We start from the raw sequence: 24915 nt of genomic DNA, 5'->3' as shown, positions 1-24915 counted from the left end.
TGTTCCAAATGCTATAAATTCTGGCATTGATCTACACTACCGTTCTGATAATAGAATGGTACAGTAGAAATTGTAAAAAAATATTTCCTTTATTTTATTCTAATTCTCTCTCCCTACCATTTGCCTCTCTTTCTTATATCTCTACTCTCTCACTCTATCTCCTCGCAGACCACACCTATCTCTCTCATACCTCGCTAGCAGAGATCAGGCGCCATGGAGATCGGCACCGCAACCCGTGAATACTGGGTAGATTTTCTTTGGTTTTTGGAATGGGTTATGGCGTGGTCCAATTGTTGGTGGTTTGGGTTCTTTGTTGGCATTTGGGTTTGGGTGGTGGTTCTCCGAGAATTGTGGCATTTGGGTTTTGGTGTTCATGGGTTTTTTATATGGGTTTGCAATTTGTAGTTGATTTTTGGTGGTGGTTGTTGGAAGTGGATTTGCAGCAGTGGTAGTTGTAGGGGTGGGTTCTGATCTGATGGGGTGGTGGTGGGCTGTTGGGGTGGCTAGGGATTTTTATTTTTTTTTTAATTTATACAGAGGAATTTTAAGGTTATTCTAATGTGTTGTAATCTTAAAAAAGAACATGTGATATATGGTGTATTGTAAAGTAGTGTGTTAAAATAGACAAAGTAACTTTTTAGTGTGTCAAAATAGCATAATTTTAGAATGGCTGATGCTAGCACTCTTACATGTTGTAAACTTCAATTAATAACAAATATCATGTTGAAAGCCAATATGAAATACACAAAAAATTCCTCTAATGAATTCATCCCATACCTGGCCTAAATTTGTTTTCTGAATTCGACCTCTTACCATCCGGGCAGTATTCACATTATTATCAGATTTGAGTGCTGCAGTGATGATGGGTGTACTGATCTTTTTGGCTCCATTTATTATTTCTTTGATACGAGGAACTCCGAGTGTAATGTCTAAATAAGAGTCAAAGGATAACATTGAAATCCAACAAGTAAATGGCCAAATGCCTTTGGAAATTTTAACTAGAGTATATGTAAACATTCCAACAAAATATTAATCAATCAAGGATACTCATGCTTGCAACTCCAGCAAAGTGAAAAGTTTTAAGTGTCATCTGCGTCCCTGGCTCTCCAATACTTTGAGCTCCAATTGCTCCAATTGCAGTTCCAGCTTCTATTTTTTTTAAATGATAACGAGAGATGCAGGTATTCAAGAAAACCTAAACCATGGGTAAGAGAGAAAATTGTATTAGATGCACCTATCTTGCATCTTTTTTTTTTTTTGGGGGGGTGGGGGGGGGGGGGGGGGGGGGTGTTGTTTGGGGGGCGGCACTGTAAAAGATCTATACCAGAGAAACAAAGAGGAGTGCAACTCTACTGCATACAAAGTACAGAATAGCCACAAAGGAGGAGAAAACCATTAGTTTTCAAGTTTAAAAAAGCTTTTTAACGCATATAAGTCTAAAATTACTTACATGCCCATGACGAGGGAACGGGAGGGAAGTGAAGCTTTGTGGACTTTACAATACCAAAAACTATGTAAACAACTAGTATATCAAGGTCTCACCTTAGCGCCTTTTCATGGCTTAAGGCAATCGTCTTGCTTGCCTAGGCTCTAAAGCGAGCACCTCACTTTAGAGCCCTTTAAGGTTTGCCTAGGCGGGCACCTGGCCCGCCTTTGACTACAATGGTCCAATGAATACAAAAAAAGCACATAATTTTTATTTTTATAATTCATGCAAACTACACAATAAAAGTGGAGAAATATGTCAAAATTAAATATAAGGGCATAAAGATAAAAACATTTACGGTCCCTTTCCCTTCCCTTTGGAAGCAAACGAAGGAAATATATATACTACTCTTTTCTTCTCTCCTTTCCTCCCTACATCCAAAAACACCTAAAGAAAATTATTTTCTTTCCAATTCCTTACTCTTTCCTTTCTCTTCTTTTCACCTAGCTACAACCAAACAGTGTTACATACATCAATATGTGAAAATGACAAGCATGATCAGAAGCAGGCCTATCACATTTGATCTTCAAATTTAATGAGTGAAGCATTGGCATTAAATAAGATTTTCAATTTTTTCCCTTAAAAAGGCTTAAAAAAAGGACATCTGCAAGCAAACTATTGAGAAAACAACATTTAGTACCTCTAGCTGTTTAGGGGTAACTCCAGATATATTTTTGATAACTCTTTCCCGAATTTCTGAATTTTCCTCTCCAGCAAGACTTTCAACTGATTCCAATGTCTCCCTTGTTTTTGTTAGGGATTTTACATATTCATCCAAGAAACACTTGAAAGAATTTTTAAATGCCACAGAACAACCACCCTCAGGAGTCATATCATCCTCTGAAAGCCTGCTTTCCACTCTTTCAGACACTTTAGAAGGAGAAAGACATGCATTCCCTCCAGCAGGACATGTAGCCTGTAAATGGACGCTATCAACTCATCTCCAAGAAGATCACACAAATTTCAAAATCATGACAAAGGCAGGGTGTCAAACCTTGGCTTTCAAAAACAATCGGTCAAAATTCAAAGGAGCTCCATTTTTTCCTTCCATATATGCAGGATCCATGCCATCATCTCCATAACGAAATTGAACTACACATCCACTTGCACTCCGTACTGTATCATCATAATGGATAGATAGGTCCTCAAGCGCTTTTATCAATCTTCGTGACATGTATCCAGTGTCAGCCGTTTTTACCTGCAATAATCAAAGCAATATAATGGTTTTAAAGCCCAAAGCTGACTTGTCTTCTGGTTGATTCGACCCAGAAACCCACCCCAAAGCATAAGGTAGCAGCAATAGTGTTAACCTAGGAAGCACGAACACTTCATTTGGGGTGCCGTACCCATGTTGTACCGGTGTAATACCGGTATTGTATCCGCCGTGTCATGTTATAATTACAAAAATTGTTCATGTCACCGTGTCGTACCTGTACCCGTATTAGTGTCCGGGCTTCCTAGGTGTCAACCTTAGGGAACTCCCCCCACCCCCCTTTTTTCCTCCTCTCCTCAACCCTAGAGGCCACTCATTGCTATGGCTAACTATGGAAGATAGCCCTCTCCATATTTTAACCTACCCCCTCACCATCCCTACCCCCACACCAAGAAAGAAGTTTCCCATCAAAAACATGGCAGTGGTAATTTGTTGATTTGGTCCAGTTCGGCTCAAATTTTTGCCTTTGGAGACTCCAATTTTTTCCTTAGTGGTAATTTTTATGCACAAAGAATTGATTGTACATGGATGGCAACTCTGCATGTCTATGGACTTTTCTAATGGGTCGCAGTAAGGAGCAAGAGTCTTGCAAGGAATGCATAGATCTGTCTTGTTCTCATTGTTTGTAGTAAAAAATTCCAAAGCAATTAGCAGAAAATTTTAAAAGATAAAAGACAGGAAAAAAAAAGGGTAGTAATCGAATAAATTATTAATGGGGATAGGGTAGGTAGAGGATAGCTTTTTCCACTTTGGGTTTTCTCCCTCTCTTTTCTGGAAGAGGTTAATTATGTCTTTAAGAGGTATACGAGTTCATCTGCTTGTGGCTGATCAGCCATTGGAAAATCATATCATATACAAAATCATATCATATACTATATAATAAAATTTGGGTCCTAGAAGCAATGGTTGCACCACGTGGCTATTTCCTCACCGTGACAAGTGTACACTCTCATTAATTATTACAATAGTTTTTTTAAATTAATTGTTAGGATATATTTCCTTGAATTTTTTTTCAAGGATAGTTTAATATAGGTAAAGTCCATTATCTAAGTTTCAAAAAATTTTAAATTCTATTACCAAAAATTTCAACAACAAAAAATTAAAATAAAATTTAATATTAGTTTTAATTCGTCAAATGGATATCCTAACTAATTTCCATGTGAACTACAATTTTTTACCATTATTGTAGTCCTACAACTAAAAGACTTTTAAAAAGGAAATAATTCTCAATTAAAAAAAAGGTCAATGGATAATGGATACAACTTAATTACCTATAACACATATCCTTAAGGTACGTTATCTCTTTGTTCTAATCACATTTATCTTCCTTTCATTGGTAAAATTTACCATCATAAATTTGTTTTTTGTTATTATTGTTTTTTTTTTTTTATAAATATTTTGCAATATATTCAATTAATGACTATCCAAGTCTATTATGAATTACATAACTTTTATATAAGTAGAATTCTAATAGAAAATATTAAGGGATCACCTTCTTTTCTTTTTTTTTTTGGGAAAATCACCAACTTTTTGTCCTTAATCATATGATATAACATACTAATATAATAGAAGTTTGGGCTTAAAAGTTGTGGTTGTGCCAAATGAATATCATAACTAATTTCCATGTGTACTGCAACTTTTGCTATTAACTTAATAACTTTTTTTTTTTTACAATATTAACTTAAAAACTTTTACTACTAACTGTTTTTTTACAGTTTTTTAACACGTCTCTTTTCTTCTTATCATTTTTTTAATTGAATTATCGTTATCAGCTTTTAAGGATAAATTTTGGATAGTTTTAATCTGTATTTTGAGGATAAAAACAGGATAAATTAACATAAAATAAGTTTTCCCTTTTACATATGATTTTGTAAAAGGAAAAATATATATATAATATATAAAATATAAAATATTTAAAATATATTTTTTCATTTACATATGATTTTAGATTAAACCATGCATCGCACATGCATAATACTAATAATCAGTAATTTTTCACACATGATGCTTATATGCTTTCTCAAGGTAATATCGTGAGAGAACAACCTAGCCACAAGTTGAGAACTCCTTTCACACTTATGAGAGTGATGCAACTCATGGTACTTCTTAATAGCAAAAGAATAACAAAAGCTTATTGTTTTGATTATCTTCAGAGTAAAAAGTTCCACAAAGTTTCTGATAAAGCCATATCATGCAGTTAGGAAAATTGGTAAAAACACAACATATATATTTAAATTTCCACAATTAATCATAATTGGAAAGCTAGGTAGAATAGTTATACCGCGGTATCCACAAGGCCTTCTCGACCTCCCATTGTATGGAAAAAAAATTCAGTGGCTGTCAAACCACTATAGAAAGAATTAGCAACAAAGCCTTTGGCCTGCATCAAAAATAACAGAAGGTTTCTAAATGCTTCAATACACATGATTTGCAAATTAGATGAACAAGTAAAACAATATAATGAATCTATATCCGTGTTATCCTAATATTCAATAATTTAAATATATACTTTAATTAACTAACTCGACAAAAAATGGGGATTTAGATAATTTTTGGAGTAGGTTTCAATCAGTAAACAAATCATCATACGTCTTCTCAAAATGCATTACCCAATTAACTACAAGATTTGTACAACTATATGCTAATGCTCCTTGGAGCCATAACAACAACAAAAATTAAATCCTTTTTTTTTTTTAAAGTAATAAAGCTTTATTGATATAAAAATAAATAAATAAATAAATAAAAGTCACCCCAATATAGAGGGAGTATATGGGGACCATACAGTCAATCACATAAATTACATAAATCTATCAAATCAACAACTGAATATAAAGAATGACACCACAAAACTGACAACCAATCCAATAAAGTTCTAAAGAAGAATATAACTTGAGATCAGGCATAGTTCACTCTGTGTCTTCAAAGCTCCTGTTATTTCCTTCCCTCCAAATACACCACATCAAACAAAGGGGTCAGCCCATGTTTTAATTAAAAAAACCCATGAAAGATAGAGGTGCACTAACCAAAAGAAAATTGAAAATAGAGGTGCATCAAATGAGTCTTTTTCTTCTAATTTTGTTTTATAGGTAAGGTTACACACCTAGTGAGTCTTGAACTCGTGACCTCACTCTCCATCTCATTATATGAAGGGAAAAAGTGTAATTTGTGTCATGAAAAAGATCAAAGGTGAATAAGATTTTTTTTAAATATATAAATAATGAAAATTCATTAAAGCACTATTCTTGTACATGGAAGTAAACTGAAACTTTGAACAAACACTGCAACCAAGTCCAAAAGAATCTTAAAAAAGAAGAGTTTAAGGTCTGAAACTGTTTTTTCTGAATCCTCAACATGCCGGTTATTCCTCTCCCACCAAATGCACCACATCAAACAATGAGGGACAACCATCCAAATGGCACTATTCCAAGGCCGCCCAAACTTTCCTTGCCAGGATAAGTGACACCCAATTGTTGAGATCCAAAAATACCAAATGGCCAACTCTGCCAAACACTAGGTACCCCACCAGGATTAAGCTATCCTTATCCAAAATAAGGAACAACCCGCACTGTGAACCAAACACAGGTCTTCCCTGTCTTCTCCAGCTGACAACTTCACTGGTGGTACTCAGAATCTTCTGAAAACCCCTAGATCGGCATAACTTATCACCAAGTTAGAGCCACTCAAACTTGCAATAGTTTCCTTCAAGAACCACCAGTAAACCATCATGACAATGTCAGAATTGTCAAGGCAATAGCCGAAAACACCTAATAGCGTTGGAAATCCACCAAACAATGCCAAACAAACCACCAAGCCAACATCCAGACACTCCAGTCAAACAGTGAAAAACATCAACTTTGATAACGGTAATGAAGAAGATAGTGTTCCAACATGTTCAATCACCTTCCAACATCGTCAAGATATTAAATCTTTAACCCAAAACCACTAAAGCTAATCAAAGTAATCATGGAGGCTCAAAGAAAAAAACTGAAATGGACAAGAACCAAAGACAAGAATGTTAGGAATTCAAATATTTTGCCCTGATAACTTTTTGAAAAAGGTAAGAAAACAATAAAAATGATATTTACAGTAAGGAGGAGCTGGAAACTATTGATGATAAGCCCTTTTACCATTCATTTCTTAGATAGGAAAGGGTGGTTACAATAGGACAACAAATATTCTTGTATGGGACAGCTGGTCAGGGACACATCATCACTAGAAACTTCTTAAAAATTTCCCAACCCTTCCAAAAGAGTAAAACCCATACAACACAAAAGAACAACTCATAATAACATCTTTCTATTTCTCTAAGAGCATCTATGGCATAAATAGCAATGATTTGGCAGCCATGATGGCAAGGGTAGACATTTAAAGTGGCGGAGCATATCTTCTTTCAGACGTACCTTCCTTAATACAAGGAATTTAATATCTTTGAGCTTTCCTTAATGCTAGGAGTCAAGGATATCACGGAAAAAAAAAACAATTTGCTAAATGTGGGGTATAATAGTGGTGATATTTTTGTTCTCTTAAAAGTTATCAGTCCTTTTTTTTTTTTTTCATTCTTAATTTTTTTTCTCATTCCCATTGAAACCAATGAATAAACGCCAGCCAGCCCCTCACAAATCTAAACATAAATAAGCCATTCTATAGACATGTCATTTTAGAATAAACGACCTTATAACATAAAAAATACAGCCACCTACACAGTATAGGTGATGATAAAAAAAAATTCAATGCAAAATACTATGTCATTGCCAGTGTATTATAGATCTGCAAATCCTATTAATTTATTTTTATTTTTTGTCATAAACTGCCTTTGTTACTAATCATTCACTGCCCATCCATAATCATAGAGAAAACCTTCAAAAACCGTTCGTGATAACGAGCTGCAAAACTTACTGATTGGGGTATAAGATCCCAAAGAAAAACTAGGATAAGAACATAGCAAGCTCTTGCATAATTAAGACATTCATGATAAAGAGCTGCAAAACTTACTGCAGGTGTTTTTGCTTTTCTAGGGAAATGAGGAAGGCTCCGATCTATGAACCCATTAGGAGCACGACGACCCCCAACTGATTGCTGGCCAACACAAGCAATCATTTGGCTGATGTTGATAGGAGATCCTTTGGAACCGCACTGGGACATAATCAAAGGACTATTTCTCCAATGTAATTCTTTCATGCAGACCTAACAAAAAAAAAAAAAAAACAATATATATATAGTTGCTCCTGTAAATTATTTTAATGAACTTCAAATGCTGATGGCAAGGGAAGCCTTTCAAACAACAAACTTCTCCAACACTTGTTATCAGAAACATACAATTGCAATACTTGAATATTTATAATTAGCATTCCTTAGAGGAATCCTTAAACAAAATACAAGTAGGAAATTCATCAAAATAAAAAAAAATAAATAATTTTAGAACTTTACCTTGCCAGTTTCGTCTCGAATATTATTTAAAATTCTAGTTATCTCAGCCTCTAGTGTTTGAGCAGCATCACATCCGGTTTCAGGCGGTAGCTTTCCTTCATTGTAAAACTTTATTTTCTCATGGCAACCTTGATAACCTCTAGAGATTGTTTCCAGTCTCCTTTCATTCAAATATTTACTTGGTTGGACATCATCAATCCCAATTGAGAACCCATGGTTACCTATCCACCGCGCACTGCACCCAAGGTACTTACACAATTATTCACATGAAACTGTTGAATCTACATTTCATCAGATCCAGATGTTATATCATTGAAAATGAGCATCACATATCCCCATAGACCATTTTAAGTGAATTGCAATTACAGACATTCTACAAATACAAACAGTAAGTTACACATATTCAACTGCAGTTATTATACAAAGTTCCCCAGGAAATAGGATTCGGGGATAAAAATATCAGCAAACTTTTTGGAATGGATTGAGTGCCCAAGGTGGTTGTTCACATCCTGTAGTCGCATTTTGTTTTATTCTCTTCAAAGTGCATTTTAGAGGTCATAACTACAACACATCCTTGTTTATCATATCCTTCACTAGTTCAACCCTCACTATTCTAGAGTTCCCTCCATGCCTTTCACTCTTTCAGCTTATATTATATATAACAAATATCCCCACCCCACCCCCCCTTGCCCCCAAAAAAAGTAATAAATAACTTAAATTATAACTTTTCATCATCTGACTCCCAGTGCAAAAGGCAAAATCATTTTAGGAAATTCTTCCCCAACTTTTTCATTAATGAGTGCCAACCCCACTTTAAACATATAATGCCATCCTTTCCATCTTGGCATTCTCATTTTATGTAGTTTGCCTTAGCAGTTTTATTAAAATCAACCTTCAACCTTATGGGAATTTTAAAATCAAACTTCATCCACACTACTCCAATAGTCTAATTTAACGGGAAACATTCTCCTCAATCTCCTCATCTTTATGAATTACAAAAAAAGCTTTTATTAGACTCCTCTAGTTCATAATGGGTTGTAGCCCCCCTTATTGAGTAAATCCCACAGATTTGATAGTTATGGTTTGAAGATTCACTTTAGCTCATTTAATAAGAGTGTTTCTTTTCCTTATTTAACATTTTTGAATTTTCTGGAACAAATTTTTTAATTAAAAAGAAGAGAACAAATTGAAACCATTACCATACCTAGATACCTTTTAAAATTATAAAAATCATACTTTACCAAGCCCAACCCTTTCCTTTTTTTTGATAAGTAACAAGCCCAACCCTTTCCTCAATCACACAATTCAATCATAAGAACCAAAAATTTCAACTTATTACCATTCACATCACTGTTCACAGCTTCCAAGATTTCCCTTTACTTAGGGTCCGTTTGGATACAACTAAAAACTGAAAAACACTGTAGCAAAATAATTTTTAAATGTGTGAATAGTATCGTGGGACCCATTTTTAATGAAAAAGTTGCTGAAAAGTGAAATTTGTAGGTCCGTGAACAGTACACGATGTGCTGTGATTGGCTGAAACAAATTGGAAAAGTCAAAATTTGTGGTTACTGTTCATGTACTGTTCAATGAACAGTAACTGCAGCACTCAAAAAGCTCAAAAACGCATGAAAAAAAAAAAAAGGGAAAACGCAGACGCAAACACCCTATCCAAACGTAGCCTTAACATGAAAACTGTCTTACTCTAACAAACTGAAAACCAAAATTGCAATGTGACACATCAATTTCAGTCAGCCAGAAAATTCCCCACAACTATCAACTTCTCTTCCATAAAATCTCATAATCAGTTTCCACCCACTTTCTTTTGCAAGACATCTCATAAGCTCAAAGGTCTCAAGATTGTCCCACATAGGTGGACTTTCCCACTAACTTCATTGGAACATATGCAATTGCAGGATGGAAGCACAAGAGTAAGACTAGTTATATAAAAAATTCACAACTCCATTGCTTGGATCATTGACAGAGGAGAAAATTTAACTAAGCGTCACTTGTTGATCCAATATGTTCAACCTAAAGCTTTTGGAATGATGTTGGTGCCCCCCCCCCCCCCCCCCAAAAAAAAACAAATTTTTACAGCACTATATGAACATTATTCATAGATAGTCACTATACACCATTTGAGAAGCCTTTCTTATCCACTACATACTTTCTTTCCCTTCTTCCTTTACCATCTATCTATACACCATTTGAGAAGCCTTTCTTATACACTACATACTTTCTTTCCCTTCTTCCTTTACCAGGGAAGGTGGCAAAGCATATGGAGAAATTACAGAGAGACTTTCTGTGGAATGGGATTGATGGTAAACCTAAAATACATTTAGTTAATTGGGCCAAGGTTTGTAGGCCTTTGCAGGTGGGGGGGTTGGATATAAGACGGTTGGGGAACTTTAATTCTGCCTTGCTAGGTAAATGGTTGTGGAAGTATGGCATGGAGACTGATGCTTTATGGAGGAGGGTTATAGAGGCAAAATATGGGAATATTTGGGGTGGTTGGTGTACGGAAAAGGTGACAAGTCCTTATGGGGTCAGCCTGTGGAGATACATTAGAAGTGGCTGGTTGAACTTCTCTAAATTCCTTGTTTATGATGTGGGGGATGGTACTAGAGTGAAATTTTGGAAGCATGTGTGGTGTGGGGATTATACTCTACAAGAGGCCTTTCCAGAGCTTTATCGTCTTAGTAGGTCAAAGGATTCCTCGGTGGCTGAAGTTATGGATTGGTCTGCTGGGAGGTTTCACTGGAATGTACAATTTCATCGTCCACCACAAGATTGGGAAGAAGAAGCCTTTGACCGGTTTATGGAATTGGTCTATTCTTCGACAGTGCAGGGGTTTGGTCCTAATAAGGTTTGTTGGAAACCTACAAGGAATAGAGGTTTTGAGGTTAGAGGTTATTATAGCTCCTTCCACCCTCCTACTTTTGTTTCCTTTCCATGGAGAATGATATGGCAATCGAAGGTTCCTCCAAGGGTAGCTTTCTTTTCTTCGTCTGCTTCCTTAGGTAAGATCTTAACAACAGACAACCTTCGTAAAAGACGAGTGATGGTGCTTGACTGGTGCTATATGTGTAAGAGGTGTGGGGAGTCAATGGATCATCTTCTGCTTCATTGCTCCATAGCTTGGGAGTTGTGGTCCATGGTCTTCTACTTGTTTGGTATTCAATGGGTTATACCTCATACTATTCTTGAGTTGTTTGAGGCTTGGCAAGGAAAGTTTGTGCGACATCGTCATATTGATGTTTGGAGACTAGTGCCTCATTGCTTGATTTGGTGCATTTGGTGTGAAAGGAATGCTAGAAGTTTTGAGGGTTGTGAACGCTTTTTGCTGGAGATTAAGTCTTTCTTCTTACACACTCTCTTTGAATGGAGTGTGGTTTTTTCTCATTTTTCTTGTTCTTCCTTTTCTTTGTTTCTTGACCGTTGTTCTTTTGTTTCCTGATTTGTGCCCCCATAGTACATCCCCAATGTACTCGGTTTGGCAATCTTTTTTATTATTAATAATATTCTTACATTATTTATCAAAAAATAAAAATAAACAAACAATATGTCTGTTTACTAGATATAATCAGCATTGACCTTATTAGCAAACTAAATTATTCCATAAAGCACATCAAAAAATGTATCGAGAGAGAGAGAGAGATGGCAAACTTTACTTCCATGCTATAATGAGATACAAGATTTCAAATGATCTCAAACACAACTAGCCAACAAAGAATAGTATCATAACAAAACCCACAACTTGCCCGCATGGCAAGCTGTGAGGGATGGAGTTATCGGCACATCACTTTTACTCCACCACTCACAGCTCGCCACGTGGGCAAGTTGTGGCAAAGTTGTGGGTTTTATTGTGGTATTAGCATTATTCGCCAACAAAATCAAATGCTAGGTTTGCCATGTAGAAGCCGCAAGCAGAAAATTATCATAAAACAAGCAGAGAACATTAGGAGACAAGCCATTCTTCGAACTAAATAAAGATAGCACCTAAAAAGAATGGAAAATTAGAGAGAGGTGAACAGACAGAGACAGAGAAACATAATGCATCAGCATGAAAGATTGAAATTGGTCTTTCCAGAACAATATGGTATCAGCCAGAACAATGAAGTAGAAGATGATCCACTGACTCCCCACACCCAAGGCAAGGGTGATTTGGAAATCGTAGAGATGGTATTATTCGGAAAGCCTCTCCTCATTGTGTGATGTCATGTATTTGGAGAGAGAGGAATGCTCGAAGCTTTGAGGACATCAAAAGAAGCATGCCGGATATTGTTCTTTTTAAGAACTCAGTAGCATTGGATTTGGATGTCTACTATGGGTTGTATTTCTTCATCTTCAATTTATGATTTGATTGATATTTGTAACTTGAGGAGTTGATTGTATTGTCCCCATTCATATACATCCTGTATACTTTGGGCAATTCATTTTTTTTATATTAATAAATTCTATTACTAATCCAAAAAAAAAAAAAAAAATTGTAGATGATAAGAGGCTTAAATAAAGATACATATAATTTAGCATACAAGTAAAATCCCTGTCGGAATAAATCACTAGTAAAAAATTCAAATTAAGTCAAACAGAATCCATGTCACCAAACAATAATGTAAAATATCATTAACTTTATTTATTGTTAAGTAATGAAGTTTTGTTAATGTGAAAATTCACCTCATGCTCATGATGATAAAGACAGTGTGTAAAAAATTTCAAAAATCATGCAGAAAGGATAGAGTTATGGAACTCTAGCTAAGAATTACAATGTGTAAAACCCCACACTCTCTGGGCCAATCAAACAAAGAACGAACAAGCATGGATTGCAATTCCTCTTGAGTGCACACAATATTCTCAAAGGTGTGTTTATTACATTACAACAAACATAGAAAAGTAAGCATATAGATACGCACTTAAAAAGCTTAAACCATAGCATATTTAATAAATATGGATCAAATTATATTAAACACCAGCCAAGATGGACGGATTGCAATTTTTCTTTAGTGCACACAATATTCACAAATGTGCATGTATTATGTTCCAAAGAACATGGAAAAGTAAGGATCCAGATTTGCACTTAAAAAGCTTAAACCATAGCATATTTAATAAATATGGATCAAATTATATTAAACACCAACCAAGAAGGACTAACAGGAACTTAATTATAAAAAATAAAAATAAAAAACTCGTGCTAGATAAGTACCTCAATTTAGCTAGACGATTCATGCAAGTAGCAGCAGCATGTGCTTTGTAGTCTCTAAGAAGAACAGAGAAAAGTCCATCCTTATTTCCGTTTCCTGGAATGAAGTTATGTATATAAGAGCATACACATTGACTAAACAAAAACAAATCCAAGCTAAAAGAAATTCAAAAATTAACCTTTATGATATTGCTCATAAACCACAGAGGCCAAAAAGTCTCATTCAGATACCCAAAAAAGAGGGCAAAGCTCAAGAAACTTGGCCCCACAAAAAAAACCAACAATCTCAAAATAAGTTTATAAAAAGCACTAATGGACAAAGAAAATAGTATCCAACTCAACTTACATTTGCAGAAAAAACAAACGTACGACGATACAACTTGGAAAAAAGTTGTAACTGCAGCCAGTTTCAACAGATGCTTTTTTGTTTAGAAAATGGAAAAAAATCAGAATACCCTTGCCTAGTGTACTCCACAAAAAGCAAATTTCCTGATTATTAAAAAACAATTTCCATTTTGCAACTGCAGCCAGTTTCAGCGCACTAGTTAAGACAACGTAAATATCAACTGATTTCTGAATACATTTTAAAAACCTTAAATATTCCACTTAAACAAGAAATCAGGTTTTGACAAAAACCAAAGATACTGTTCGAAGACTGAAAAAAATTGGAAAATGAATTTCAACAAAAAAAATAGTGATACAAGTTGAGAGGAAGAATAAAATCCGGAATCCACAAGTCATGATAATAACTGACCTAAAGTGGCTTTCCCAAGCTGTCCAGATAATAGCTCACTATTACGGAAGTAGACAAACCCATCATTAGGGCACATGGCTTCTTTTTCTCTTTCTCCTTCTTTATTAGGCTTGGTGTAGCTTTTCTCCTTTACAGTAAGATTTACATAGACTCTCACATTTGCATGTGGCCTCACTAAAACACTAAATAATTGCTTGCCAGTCCAAAGCTCTATTGGCTGCAGAACAATTACACTTGAATCAATGATGGAAAAAAGAAACCTGCTATTCCTATAAGATATCCATTTCCTTTCTCAAATAACCTTTGATAAACTATCACCAGTCATAAAAGCTTAAATTTTTTGGAATTGAAGAATTTATTCACTTAATCATTATTCTAGGCTCCCACTCACATGTGGGCCCTAACTCTCCCCAATAAGAGGGGCCCAACATGTGGAATTTTTAAGTTTTAAATGGGAGGTAGAGTGGGGACTATGTTTGCACTCAAAACCAACTACTCTTATACCATGATAAACTACCACTTATCCCAAAAGCATAAGTTGTTAGGAAATGATGAAATTAATCATTTAACCATTATTCTTACAACTTCTTTTCCAAAGTCCCAACATTATACATGACTGTTATTCCACCACCAGAAGAAGACTAACCATGCCACTATAGACATGCTCCCTCAACATCAAACTAAAGAATCTCAGAGATCAAACAGAACAACACCATCATAGAACACAATGAAGACATTGCTTTCAGTTCAGGAAGGTTTTCAACAAGAAAAATACTAAATATTGTCTGAAAGGTAATATCAAATAGGTGCAGGACCAGCAATCTGCAATAGAATAAGAATAGTATCTCTTCAATAGCTGCAGAGGGGCGTGAAGATTTATAATATTTTGCAAACTGCTATGGAATATAATTTCCACACGAGTAAGTGCAATGTGTATACATCAAAAATGTTTCCTATGGAATATTGTTCCTACATATAGTTATAATTTCAATCAATTAAGGATACAAGTAGAAAGAAGAAGAACAAAGCATATAAGAATATACAATAATAAAAATAAAAACACAAAAATTTAAATAACAAAACCTGCCTTTTAGACTGGATATGAGATTGAAACACAGAGTAAAGTAGATTGGGCCGGGACGCGGGGGGGGGGGGGGGGGGGGGGGGGGGGGGAAGAGACTTTGGGATTGTAACATGTGTATATATTTGTATATGTATCACTTCAATACAGCAGAAATATAATACGCACAAACCTTAAGTATTGCAGGAGTTGGCAAATCAACAGGATCCATGCCATCCACCATATAAGAACACATAAGAGAAAAAGCTGCACGGTCATAAAACGTGTCCTTCCTTGTTATGAGAAAAGAAGACGTTAGAAAATCTTGAGTGGAAGCAACCAAAATCTCTCCATTTTTTGGTGTACATAAATTGTTTTGCACCTGACAAACACAAACTATTACAAAAGAACAAGATGCACAAACTAGAAAAACAATTTCAACATGAGAAAACAGCCCCTTTCATAAATGCTAATTCCCAACCTAAAATGTTTATTCCTCAAATCTTTATCTAATTGTATAATGCTTCGGGTCTATTCTCTTTTGCCAATTTTATTAAGATACCTGGCAATTGACTTTTAGAGCTTAACATCGGTGTACCATTTGTATACATCTTGTGTACATGGGTTACACCCCTTTGCCCTTAATGAAGTACGCACTTGTTAAAAAAGAACAGTAGATAGTGGCTTTGAGTTTCTAAACCCTAAATTAATATATAATGCCAATGAGCTCCAACTCAAATAGCATCTCCTATCCTTGTAACTTGTAGGCGCAAGATGATGGGTGAGGTCTTGCATTAAAGACTCACAAAGAGCCAATGTAATTACCAATAGAGTGAGTGAGCAAGTAAGTTGACTCAAGTTGAAGGAACAAAAAAAGGAGGAAGACCTAAAATAAAAATACCATAAGTAGCAAAAATAAAAAGACATGTCAATTAAGGAGGTGACAGTGAATATGACATTGGATAGGATAGAATGGTGAATAAGAATACGTGGCTGACCATGATTAGTCCATTGAGGATCCATAGTCAACTTCAGAGTTTTGAGACTAAAGCTTGATTGTTGTCGTGTATATATGTAATGGTAATACATGATCAGATACAGAAGTAGTTAAAGACCACATATACTATACAAAATCCCTAATTCAAATTGAACTGTTCAGTCACTCAGTGTTGTATTACGCATGTAAATAAAACTACCACCATCATCTTCTTCATTACTTCGGTAAAACTCATGGCTTCAAGACATGTCATATTTATCTATCATTGTCCCTTTCAGCAGTGACAATGGATCATTTTAAGATGAATTCTGATTTGGCATGCATAATCTTTCACTTTACTATCCAATATATGAGAGATCAATTCTAAAATCATTGGATGGCATCAAACACATCACAGAATTTGGATCCAAAACATGATGGGTACACAGTGCCACAAATCTAAATGATAAGAATTTTACCCCCATCAACATAACAGCTTCTGTTCGAGCCTCCTCTGTTTGTGGGACATGCATATTCATCTCATCACCATCAAAATCAGCATTATATGGATTGCACACAGATTCATTGAATCTCAATGTTCTCCAAGGCATAACTCTTGCCTGCATGCAAAATGATAAAATGTAATCAGATAGTAATATAAAAGTATTTGTTGTTCAATGTCACAAACCCTATATTTAATTTAATCACCCTATGACACATGATGGACATCCGATGCAAGCTTGGCTGTCTGTTGAAAAGGACAATGTCCCCATCCTCTAAATGACGGTGAACTATATCACCATATCTCAGTGCATCAGCAATTTGCTTTTTAGCACCATAAACTGGGATCCTGCAGCACCAAATAGTAAATCCCACATCATTACCTCAAGTATTTACTTATAAGAAAACAAGAACAATTATAAGCCTTGCCTCTTACTCCCATCAGCATTTATGACCACTTGTGCGCCAGGGTATTTATCGCGGCCATTACTGACACGTTGCCTCAACTTCTCTATATTGTGGTGAGAAACACGTTCAGGATAAGATAAGATTCGAGCCATTTGGATGGGGATTGCAACCTAAACCCAACACACACATTAAAGAAACAAACCAACAGCAGGCACAAAAACTGCAGAAAAGTTGTTCAAGTTCCGGTACAATGCCTTACCTCAGTAATTTTCAGATTCGGGTCAGGTGATATAACAGTCCTGCCAGTATATTCGACACGCTTCCCTGACAAATTCCCACGAAATCGCCCCTGCTTCCCCTTTAGGCGCTGAAAAAAGCCACCTAATGGCCTGGAAGCTTGCATTGATAATGGAACATGAACGTCACTATTTATATACTGTGCAACCTCAAGTTGAAGAACATCCCAACCAGCCTGAGCCAAAATTCTAAGAATAAGCATAGAATAAAGACATTACAGGATCTTTAAGTAATATTTATTATCCATTAAAATTTCTGAGGATGCCATAATGGAAAAAAATTAATGCAGGAATCCTAACTATTAAAAATATGCAAAACCAGCCTTCTCCTTTACTCACACTTTAGAATCAAGATTCATACATAACAAGGTTTCATTGAAAGTTTACAGAAACATCAAAAAAATAAACAATAATAATGGCAATGGGTTTTAATACAGACTGAAATCAAAACAAAGGACAGGGAGAGCAACATCCTTACAACACATGGAAAAGAAGAAATCCAAGAAATGAAACAAACAACAGTTCAGACATAAAAGGAAGAAGCTTCCAGTTGGTTAAAGCTGATCAGGAGTCCTCATGGGGATTGAGTGAAATGATCAGACTCAGAAATGAGGTCAGGGCTTTTCTAAAATTTGAGATTGGGGATGGAAGCTTTATTTCATTGTGGTTGGACTACTGCTGGCATCCAGATGGAGTTCTCCATACAAGGTACGGCTTCTGGGTAGTGTATGACGCAGCTAGCAACTTGGAAGCAAAGGTTTCTAGTGTTAAGAGGAAAAAATTGGTGCTGGAGGCTGGCAAGATTTGAAGCACTGGTGGCTATCTAAAGTAAGCTGCTATTGATTGAACTTGGTGACCATGACAAGCCTATTTGGCTTCCCTCAAAATCTAGTAAATATTCTAGAGCAGAGCCATAGAATGTTCTCAGGTTTAAGCTTCCTGAAGTTGAATGGTTTAGACTCATATGGTTTTCAATGGAAATCCCTAGACACACATTCATAATGTTGTTAGCACTCAAGAATAGGTTAACTACAAGAGATAGCTGATTCAATGAGGAGACTCGAAGATACAGCTTGTCTCTTCTGTAGGAGATGTCTGTAAAGTCATAATCATCTATTTTTAAGTGTTCCTTCACAGGTTGTCTATTGGAAGAGGTCATGCAGCTCTGTTTGCTCTGCAAACCAGAAACAAGTTGGGAAGCTTGTTGAATGAGGTTAAAAAAGACTGGAAGGAAAGAATTTGGGGGCTGCTCTTTGCAAAATTTCTTGGAGGCTACAGTATACCACTTAATGTCTCAAAGAAACCTGAGTATCAATGGAGGGCAGACTAAAGCTGAGGAGAGTATTATGCAGATCAAAAAATGGGAAGTCAGAACTTGGATTTCTTGAAGAGGGAAGTTTTGAAATTCTGATTTGTATAAGGCACTTTTTGTTGCTCTTGGGGATTCCTCTCTCCATACTTGACAGGAAACCCAAGTAGTTTTGCAGTGGCAAAGGGTTTTACTGTTAGTTAGGAAGTGTTCTTTGAGGTTCCAAGCACCTTGATGCTCTGCAGAGTGTTTAGTATTCTGTTTCTTAGTTGTATTACCTGATTCCATTTAATAAAAATTCTTACTTGCTCATCCAAAAAACACCACACATCTACAAATTACATATTAACTGTCATGCTCATGAAGACCAACCAAATACCGGCTACTATGATCCTCCATTTGGATCACATTTATTCAATTTTTTTGCAGGTTTAAGCACCAATAGGGGCTGTAATCTTGAAAACTTGACATAAACTTCACACATAAAACACCATCTCCATGACAAAGGCTCCTATGAACCATTTCTTATATGCAATTTTGTTCGGGTTCTAACTACCGAAATTGAGAATGACCTATCCAGCTCAAAGCCTCATCATACATCTGTCTATGGCTAAGACATTAGGTAAGCAATTGAAACTCTATTGCCAAGACTACAGAGAAGTAAGTAAGAGAGGAAAACTGTTGGGGAGACTCCAATTGAGGGGTTCGTAATAACATATGGGGGACACCACTCAACCCAAAAGCTCAAGCAGATGGGTTTGGGGCAAACTGTGTTATATTAACCACTCACTCTTTTGATTATTATTTAATGTGGGACTTCACTCACACATGTATACCCAACAATCTCCCCCTCATGTGTGAGTCGTTGTCTCTCTGTAGGCAAAGGCTAGTCAATGCCTTGATCTCCATCCATGAATCATAGATTCTTCCTAGCGATCAAGGCATACCCTAAATCATATATATCAATCTATTTTAAAGTCATAGATATTAATTGCCACCTTACACGTAAGAACCCATGGATTCAGACTCCAACAATCGACCATAATAATAATAATTGTGATATTCCAAGAAAATAATAACAACTACAACAATAGCTATAACATCACACTCATTCCTGAGGAGCCAATATGTATAGAAGTTTTGTTTTTTATAAGTCAGTACGTATGGAAGTTAATTGACAAACACAACAGCAATGGAGAAACAAACACTATGTAAGAAAATAAAAATTAAATAAAACATGATCTACATCACTTATAACAAGCAACCCTACAGTAACATTAGAGTATTCAATGGCAGACAAAGGTGTGCGTGAAAGGGCTCAAATTCCTTTATCCTACCAGACGATTGGATGCAGTGCTTGCTTCTAATAACTCCTGACGAAGGCTAGCATTTGCCTGAATAATTCGCTTTAACCTCTCCGTAATGTCGTTTTCATTGCTGCAACAGGCAAAAAAGAAACCCATAGCATAATTTACAAACTATAACATCAACAGAACAGTCACAAAGGACAATCTAGTCAAAAAATTGAGAACTGAAAACTGGTTAGAAATAAGTACACTTCAATCTATTCTTTCTGACCTTTGAGATCCACTCATGATAACAGAAGGACGAATAGGTACAGGAGGTACTGCGATGTTTTCCATGATGAGTTTCTCTGGTCTATCAGAAAGATAAAGCAACTCACAATCCTGCAATAAAAGGAAATTGTGAAATTTTATGATAAAAAGAAAAATGATGCAAAGAAAGTGTAACAAATTTCACTTTATAATTCTAAGCACCACACATTCCTGTAATAAAAATAAGAAAATCGTGCAGAAATTAATAAAATGCAAATGGGAATAGAAGCATACCTCATCCACCATCTTTTTAAAAAGTGCAAGAACATCGACAGTGTTAAGATTAAAAGTAGGTGCACTGAAGACCGTCTTAGAATCTTTTGTGTGAGAGATTGCTGATCTAAATTCCTCCATAGTTCCATCATTAGAGTTTGGACGCTCATGATTAAAGCCCAGGATAGGAGGACCAGCTTTCTTCACCAAAGCTTTTATATAATACATAACATGGAAATAACCACAAGACAGCATTATTAAAAGATTTAAAACAGTTACAGAAATCAAAACAGAAACCACAGCATCAATCCTTAGTTCTACAGCTTTATAAGGCATTTGACAAAAAGTGGCAAAGCAAGCATTCAAATAACAAAGTCAGAATTAATGGGGAAAAAAACGATAGATAACAATTAGCATAGCAAACGACACACTTCTTTTTCATCTTGATGATTATAAAAACATCAGAAAGGTAAAATCCAAACCATTTATATATCCGCATCTTGAGCACTTAAATGCTTTCTTGGAACCTGTCAAGCTATTGCACTTTTTTACAATCTCTTTCAGTAATTCGGCCTTCTTCAGAGCCTCTAATCTAGGATTCCTCATCTTCTTCAAAAACTCTTTACGTATGTCCTCCACCAAAAGTATGCGAGCACATGACTGTAGATAAACCTTTGGGATTAAGAACTGACTAGACCAACATAATAAGCAATATAAATCAAAAGAATATTTCTTTTAAAACAAATTCAATAATTACCCCCCCTCCCCCCTCTTTCCCTCACAAAAAAACTCTCTTGAACAACAGGGCTTGAGACAGAGAGCTGAAAGAAAGAAGGCACTGTATGGAAACCTTCTACCCATTGTTCTAAGCAAAAGTAAAATGTTTGTCAATCAGCCATGGAAAGGTAACTTCTGTTCTATGTGAGACTTTGAAATTTGACATTTATGGTCTGAGACCATTTGCAGCTTACATGTTCAATAAGGTTGCATCACAAGTCTAGGGCTATTTGGATTGAACATAACCGGTGTTCTTTTGAGGATATTGAGAAATTAATGGCTCAATTGTTAGATTTGTGCCAACGGACTCTCTTCGATTGGTCTCGGTGTTGGGGTCTTTCGGATTGTTCTACTATTACTGGTTTTCTTTTGTCTCTTAGAATGGGATGTTGATTCCTTTATTTCTTTTTGTCATTGTGGTTTTTGTTCACTACCGTGAACTCTTTGTATCTTTTTTTCTCTTCTAGTAATAATATTACTTTCTTACCTATCAAAAAAAAAATAACAAGTCTAGGGCTAAGACAGTTTTTTATTTGAGTCACTAACTCTTCTTTTTCTCCCTTTTTTTTTTTTGGATAGGTAATAGAGATTTTATTGAATAAAAAAATACATCGTGTTCACGATGATGAACACTCTGTACTTGAGAAAATTATAGATATATCAAGAAGAAAACCTAACAGATTGTAGGAAATCAAAAATGGAGATACATTGCGAAAAACTCCAAATTTATGACCACTCAAAGAATTTATGTTAAACTTGATTCCTATGACTAACTATCTAGAAATCATGCCCCACCAGTCACATTTTAAGAAACTAGTTACAACCTCAACATAACTAAGAAATGGAATTTTTCTGCAACCATATCTATGACAGGCAAAAGTACAATAGATTAAACAAGTGGAGAAAAAGGTAGAGAACTCTTTCTGACCTTACAAATGCACTTTAAAATGTTCATAATGTTATCCCTATATGCAACATTGTAAACTGGGAGGGCAAGTTTTATGTATCCAAAGTGCCCCGGACAACTATCAAATTTCCCATGGCATGTTGCACATATGCCTTCCTTATTTGGGCCCTGAAATACATAAAAGGAAAACTTTTTAAACCTCTTGATATAAGAAAAATATAGGGAAAAGAATATAAGTAAAGCTACCATCAAAACACATTGAAAATGATTATCATAATATCTATGTGTTGACTATCAATTTTACTATCCCCACAAACAAAAATATATATACTTACTGAGACAGCAACTTATGTGATAAAAGTCACATCAACAACATAATACACAATTTTATTGATTAATGTCTTTGTAAGGTTTACATAGTAAGATTTCTAGAACCCCTAATATCACACTTTACCCTAATTACTCTTTAATTAGTATCATATCAACTACGTCACCCTATAATGTAAATTTCATCAAAATAAATCAAAGGAAGAACAAGATCGAAGTTGGATCATAGTATAGGAGAAGACAAAATACTGGAGAGATTAGAAATGAAGGAGGGAGTTAGAAAAATGAATCGTAGAGATTAGAGAGAGTACCATTCGTGGATCCAATAAGCCGCCTTCGATAGGAATTCTTGCTGCATCATAATACTGGCCTTTATATACTTGAACCTCAGCGATTCTACTGATCTCCGATTCGGATAACGTGCTGAAGTTCATGCTTTGTCTACAAAATTCACAGCAACATACATATCAATAAATTAAAAGTTAAAACCAAAAAAAAAAAAAAAAAAAATTGATGAAAAGGAATGAAATTGAAGCAACAGTGAGAGATTCTCACATCTTGCGGGGGCCAACATCTTCGATGTAGGGCTGCTTAGTGAAGACCATGTCTTGTGCTTGCGCTTGCGCTTGCACATTCATGTTTGATTCAAAACCGTTGAGAAGGGAAACGGCGTGTGGGGTTTGGGGTTTTAGGTTTTAGGCGCGAAAGTGCGAAACCATCAGAGTGCTCTCTTTCTTGATTGCGAGATAGTTCAATTGTTTTTTCTTCTTTTCTTTTTTTCTTTTTGGGTAAATTTCACTTACTACCCCTGAGGTTTGGGGGTAATGCCAACCAGGTCCACAACTTCTCAGAATTAACCAATTTGGTCCCAAATACAACTTAATTTTTTAACTCTCCATTCTGGCATTCTCACGACACCACAGGTCCACAACCCACATGCGCCGCCGATTCACGACAAGTCCGAACTCAAATCACATCCAAAAGAAAAAAAAAAAAAAAAAAAACCACCACAAACCAAAACCATAAATAGGAGCCCAACCACCACAGATTTATAGTCACAGCCACCCAAATCAAACCAATTCAAAAACCCACGGCCAAACCAAACCAATTTCAGCCACCCAAACCACTAAACCCACGCACCCCGGTTCACATACACAGAAAATACCCACAAACCCAAACTCAAGGTTCACAAACCCCACCCCAGAAACACTAGAAAATTCAACAAAACCCACCACTTCTCAAACCCAAACCTATGAATGAGACCCACAAACAAAAAACCACCACCACCAATTCAAAAAAAAAAATCCAACCCACCAGAAAATACCTAGAAGAAAAAGCCCATTCCGCAACCTTCTGCTGTAGGTCTCGCCAATTATGTCTCGGTGGTTATGGTGGTGATTTGAGAGAGAAGAGAGCTTTGAGTCAGAGAGGAGAACAGAGAAGAAACGTCTGAGATAAAGTGAGAAGAGAGAAGAGAAGTTTGGGTCAGAGAGGAGAAGAGAGAGAACGCCAGAATTGAGAGTTAAAAAATAACGTCTGTACTTGGGACCAAATTGGTTAGTTTTGAGAAGTTGTGGACCTGCTTGGCATTACCCCAAACCTTAGGGGTAGTTGGTGAAATTTCCCCTTTCTTTTTCAAATTCTAATACCAAAATAATTTGCTTACGAGCCTGTGGACCTGTGGGGTTGAAAGTTGAAACCTCAGTCTTGCTCGGGCCATGTAACTTTTTGTTACGAAATGGGCTTAAAAACAAACACCCTTTAAATTTGATCAAAATGACAAAAATAGCAGATTTTGTGCTAGAATTAGATAGGGTGCGCCAGGCCCATTCTGTAGTGCATCGTATGGGGGATACGCAAAGTCCCCAGTATATTTATGGGGGTGTGAGGGTAAGGGTCAAAATTCAAATTTTCAAGAAAAAGTTTTACATATATTTACACTTAAATTAGACTAGAGTAAAATTTTTATTTTATAAAAAAATAATAATAATAAATAAATAAATTATTATCATGTGGCCTAATGGGTGAAATGAGATAATATTAAATTGAGAACAAATGTGGGCGGTGGGACTTGATATCATCCTATGTATTTTTAAAGAATGTGGAATTCAGTCAGTTCAATTGTTAAAATCTCTAAGTCTGTTTGGATAGAACTTATTTTGCTGAAACTGAAAACTGAAAACACTGTAGCCTAATGGGTGAAATTATTATCATGTGGCCTAATGGGTGAAATGAGATAATATTAAATTGAGAACAAATGTGGGCGGTGGGACTTGATATCATCCTATGTATTTTTAAAGAATGTGGAATTCAGTCAGTTCAATTGTTAAAATCTCTAAGTCTGTTTGGATAGAACTTATTTTGCTGAAACTGAAAACTGAAAACACTGTAGCAAAATAATTTTTAAATGTGTGAATAGTACTGTGGAACCCATTTTTAATGAAA

General features: G+C 35.7%; 1 protein-coding gene across 5 annotated transcripts in view; it reads right to left on the bottom strand.

Moving 5' to 3' along the window:
- Positions 1-24056, bottom strand: part of LOC126689161 (DNA-directed RNA polymerase III subunit 1) — a 33925-nt gene extending 9869 nt beyond the window's left edge. Inside the window, exons 1-21 of one of the 5 annotated variants that reach the window (XR_007644438.1) lie at positions 23026-24054; positions 22782-22911; positions 22165-22311; positions 20942-21119; positions 20481-20671; positions 20209-20318; positions 19968-20067; positions 17285-17497; positions 17047-17195; positions 16825-16966; positions 16596-16736; positions 15334-15522; positions 14081-14297; positions 13330-13423; positions 8127-8361; positions 7692-7883; positions 4981-5079; positions 2481-2684; positions 2127-2402; positions 1048-1195; positions 778-929 (exon numbers count right to left, since the gene is read on the bottom strand). Coding sequence is in view for 3 of the 5 variants with exons in the window: in XM_050384216.1 (XP_050240173.1) it covers positions 778-929; positions 1048-1195; positions 2127-2402; positions 2481-2684; positions 4981-5079; positions 7692-7883; positions 8127-8361; positions 13330-13423; positions 14081-14297; positions 15334-15522; positions 16596-16736; positions 16825-16966; positions 17047-17195; positions 17285-17497; positions 19968-20067; positions 20209-20318; positions 20481-20671; positions 20942-21119; positions 22165-22311; positions 22782-22911; positions 23026-23108 (3390 nt within the window). In the remaining 2 variants the exon portion in view is untranslated. Of the gene's footprint in view, positions 1-777; positions 930-1047; positions 1196-2126; positions 2403-2480; positions 2685-4980; positions 5080-7691; positions 7884-8126; positions 8362-13329; positions 13424-14080; positions 14298-15333; positions 15523-16595; positions 16737-16824; positions 16967-17046; positions 17196-17284; positions 17498-19967; positions 20068-20208; positions 20319-20480; positions 20672-20941; positions 21120-22164; positions 22312-22781; positions 22912-23025 lie in introns of all 5 variants that reach the window. The other 4 variants (XR_007644437.1, XM_050384216.1, XM_050384213.1 and 1 more) reach the window with 4 other exon arrangements.
- Between the last annotated feature and the right edge of the window lie 859 nt (positions 24057-24915).

This window comes from Quercus robur, chromosome 6 (assembly GCF_932294415.1).
Source record: "Quercus robur chromosome 6, dhQueRobu3.1, whole genome shotgun sequence".
NCBI lineage: Eukaryota > Viridiplantae > Streptophyta > Magnoliopsida > Fagales > Fagaceae > Quercus > Quercus robur.
Note: the sequence above shows the minus strand (reverse complement) of the source record. Positions and strands in the feature narration are given on the sequence as shown.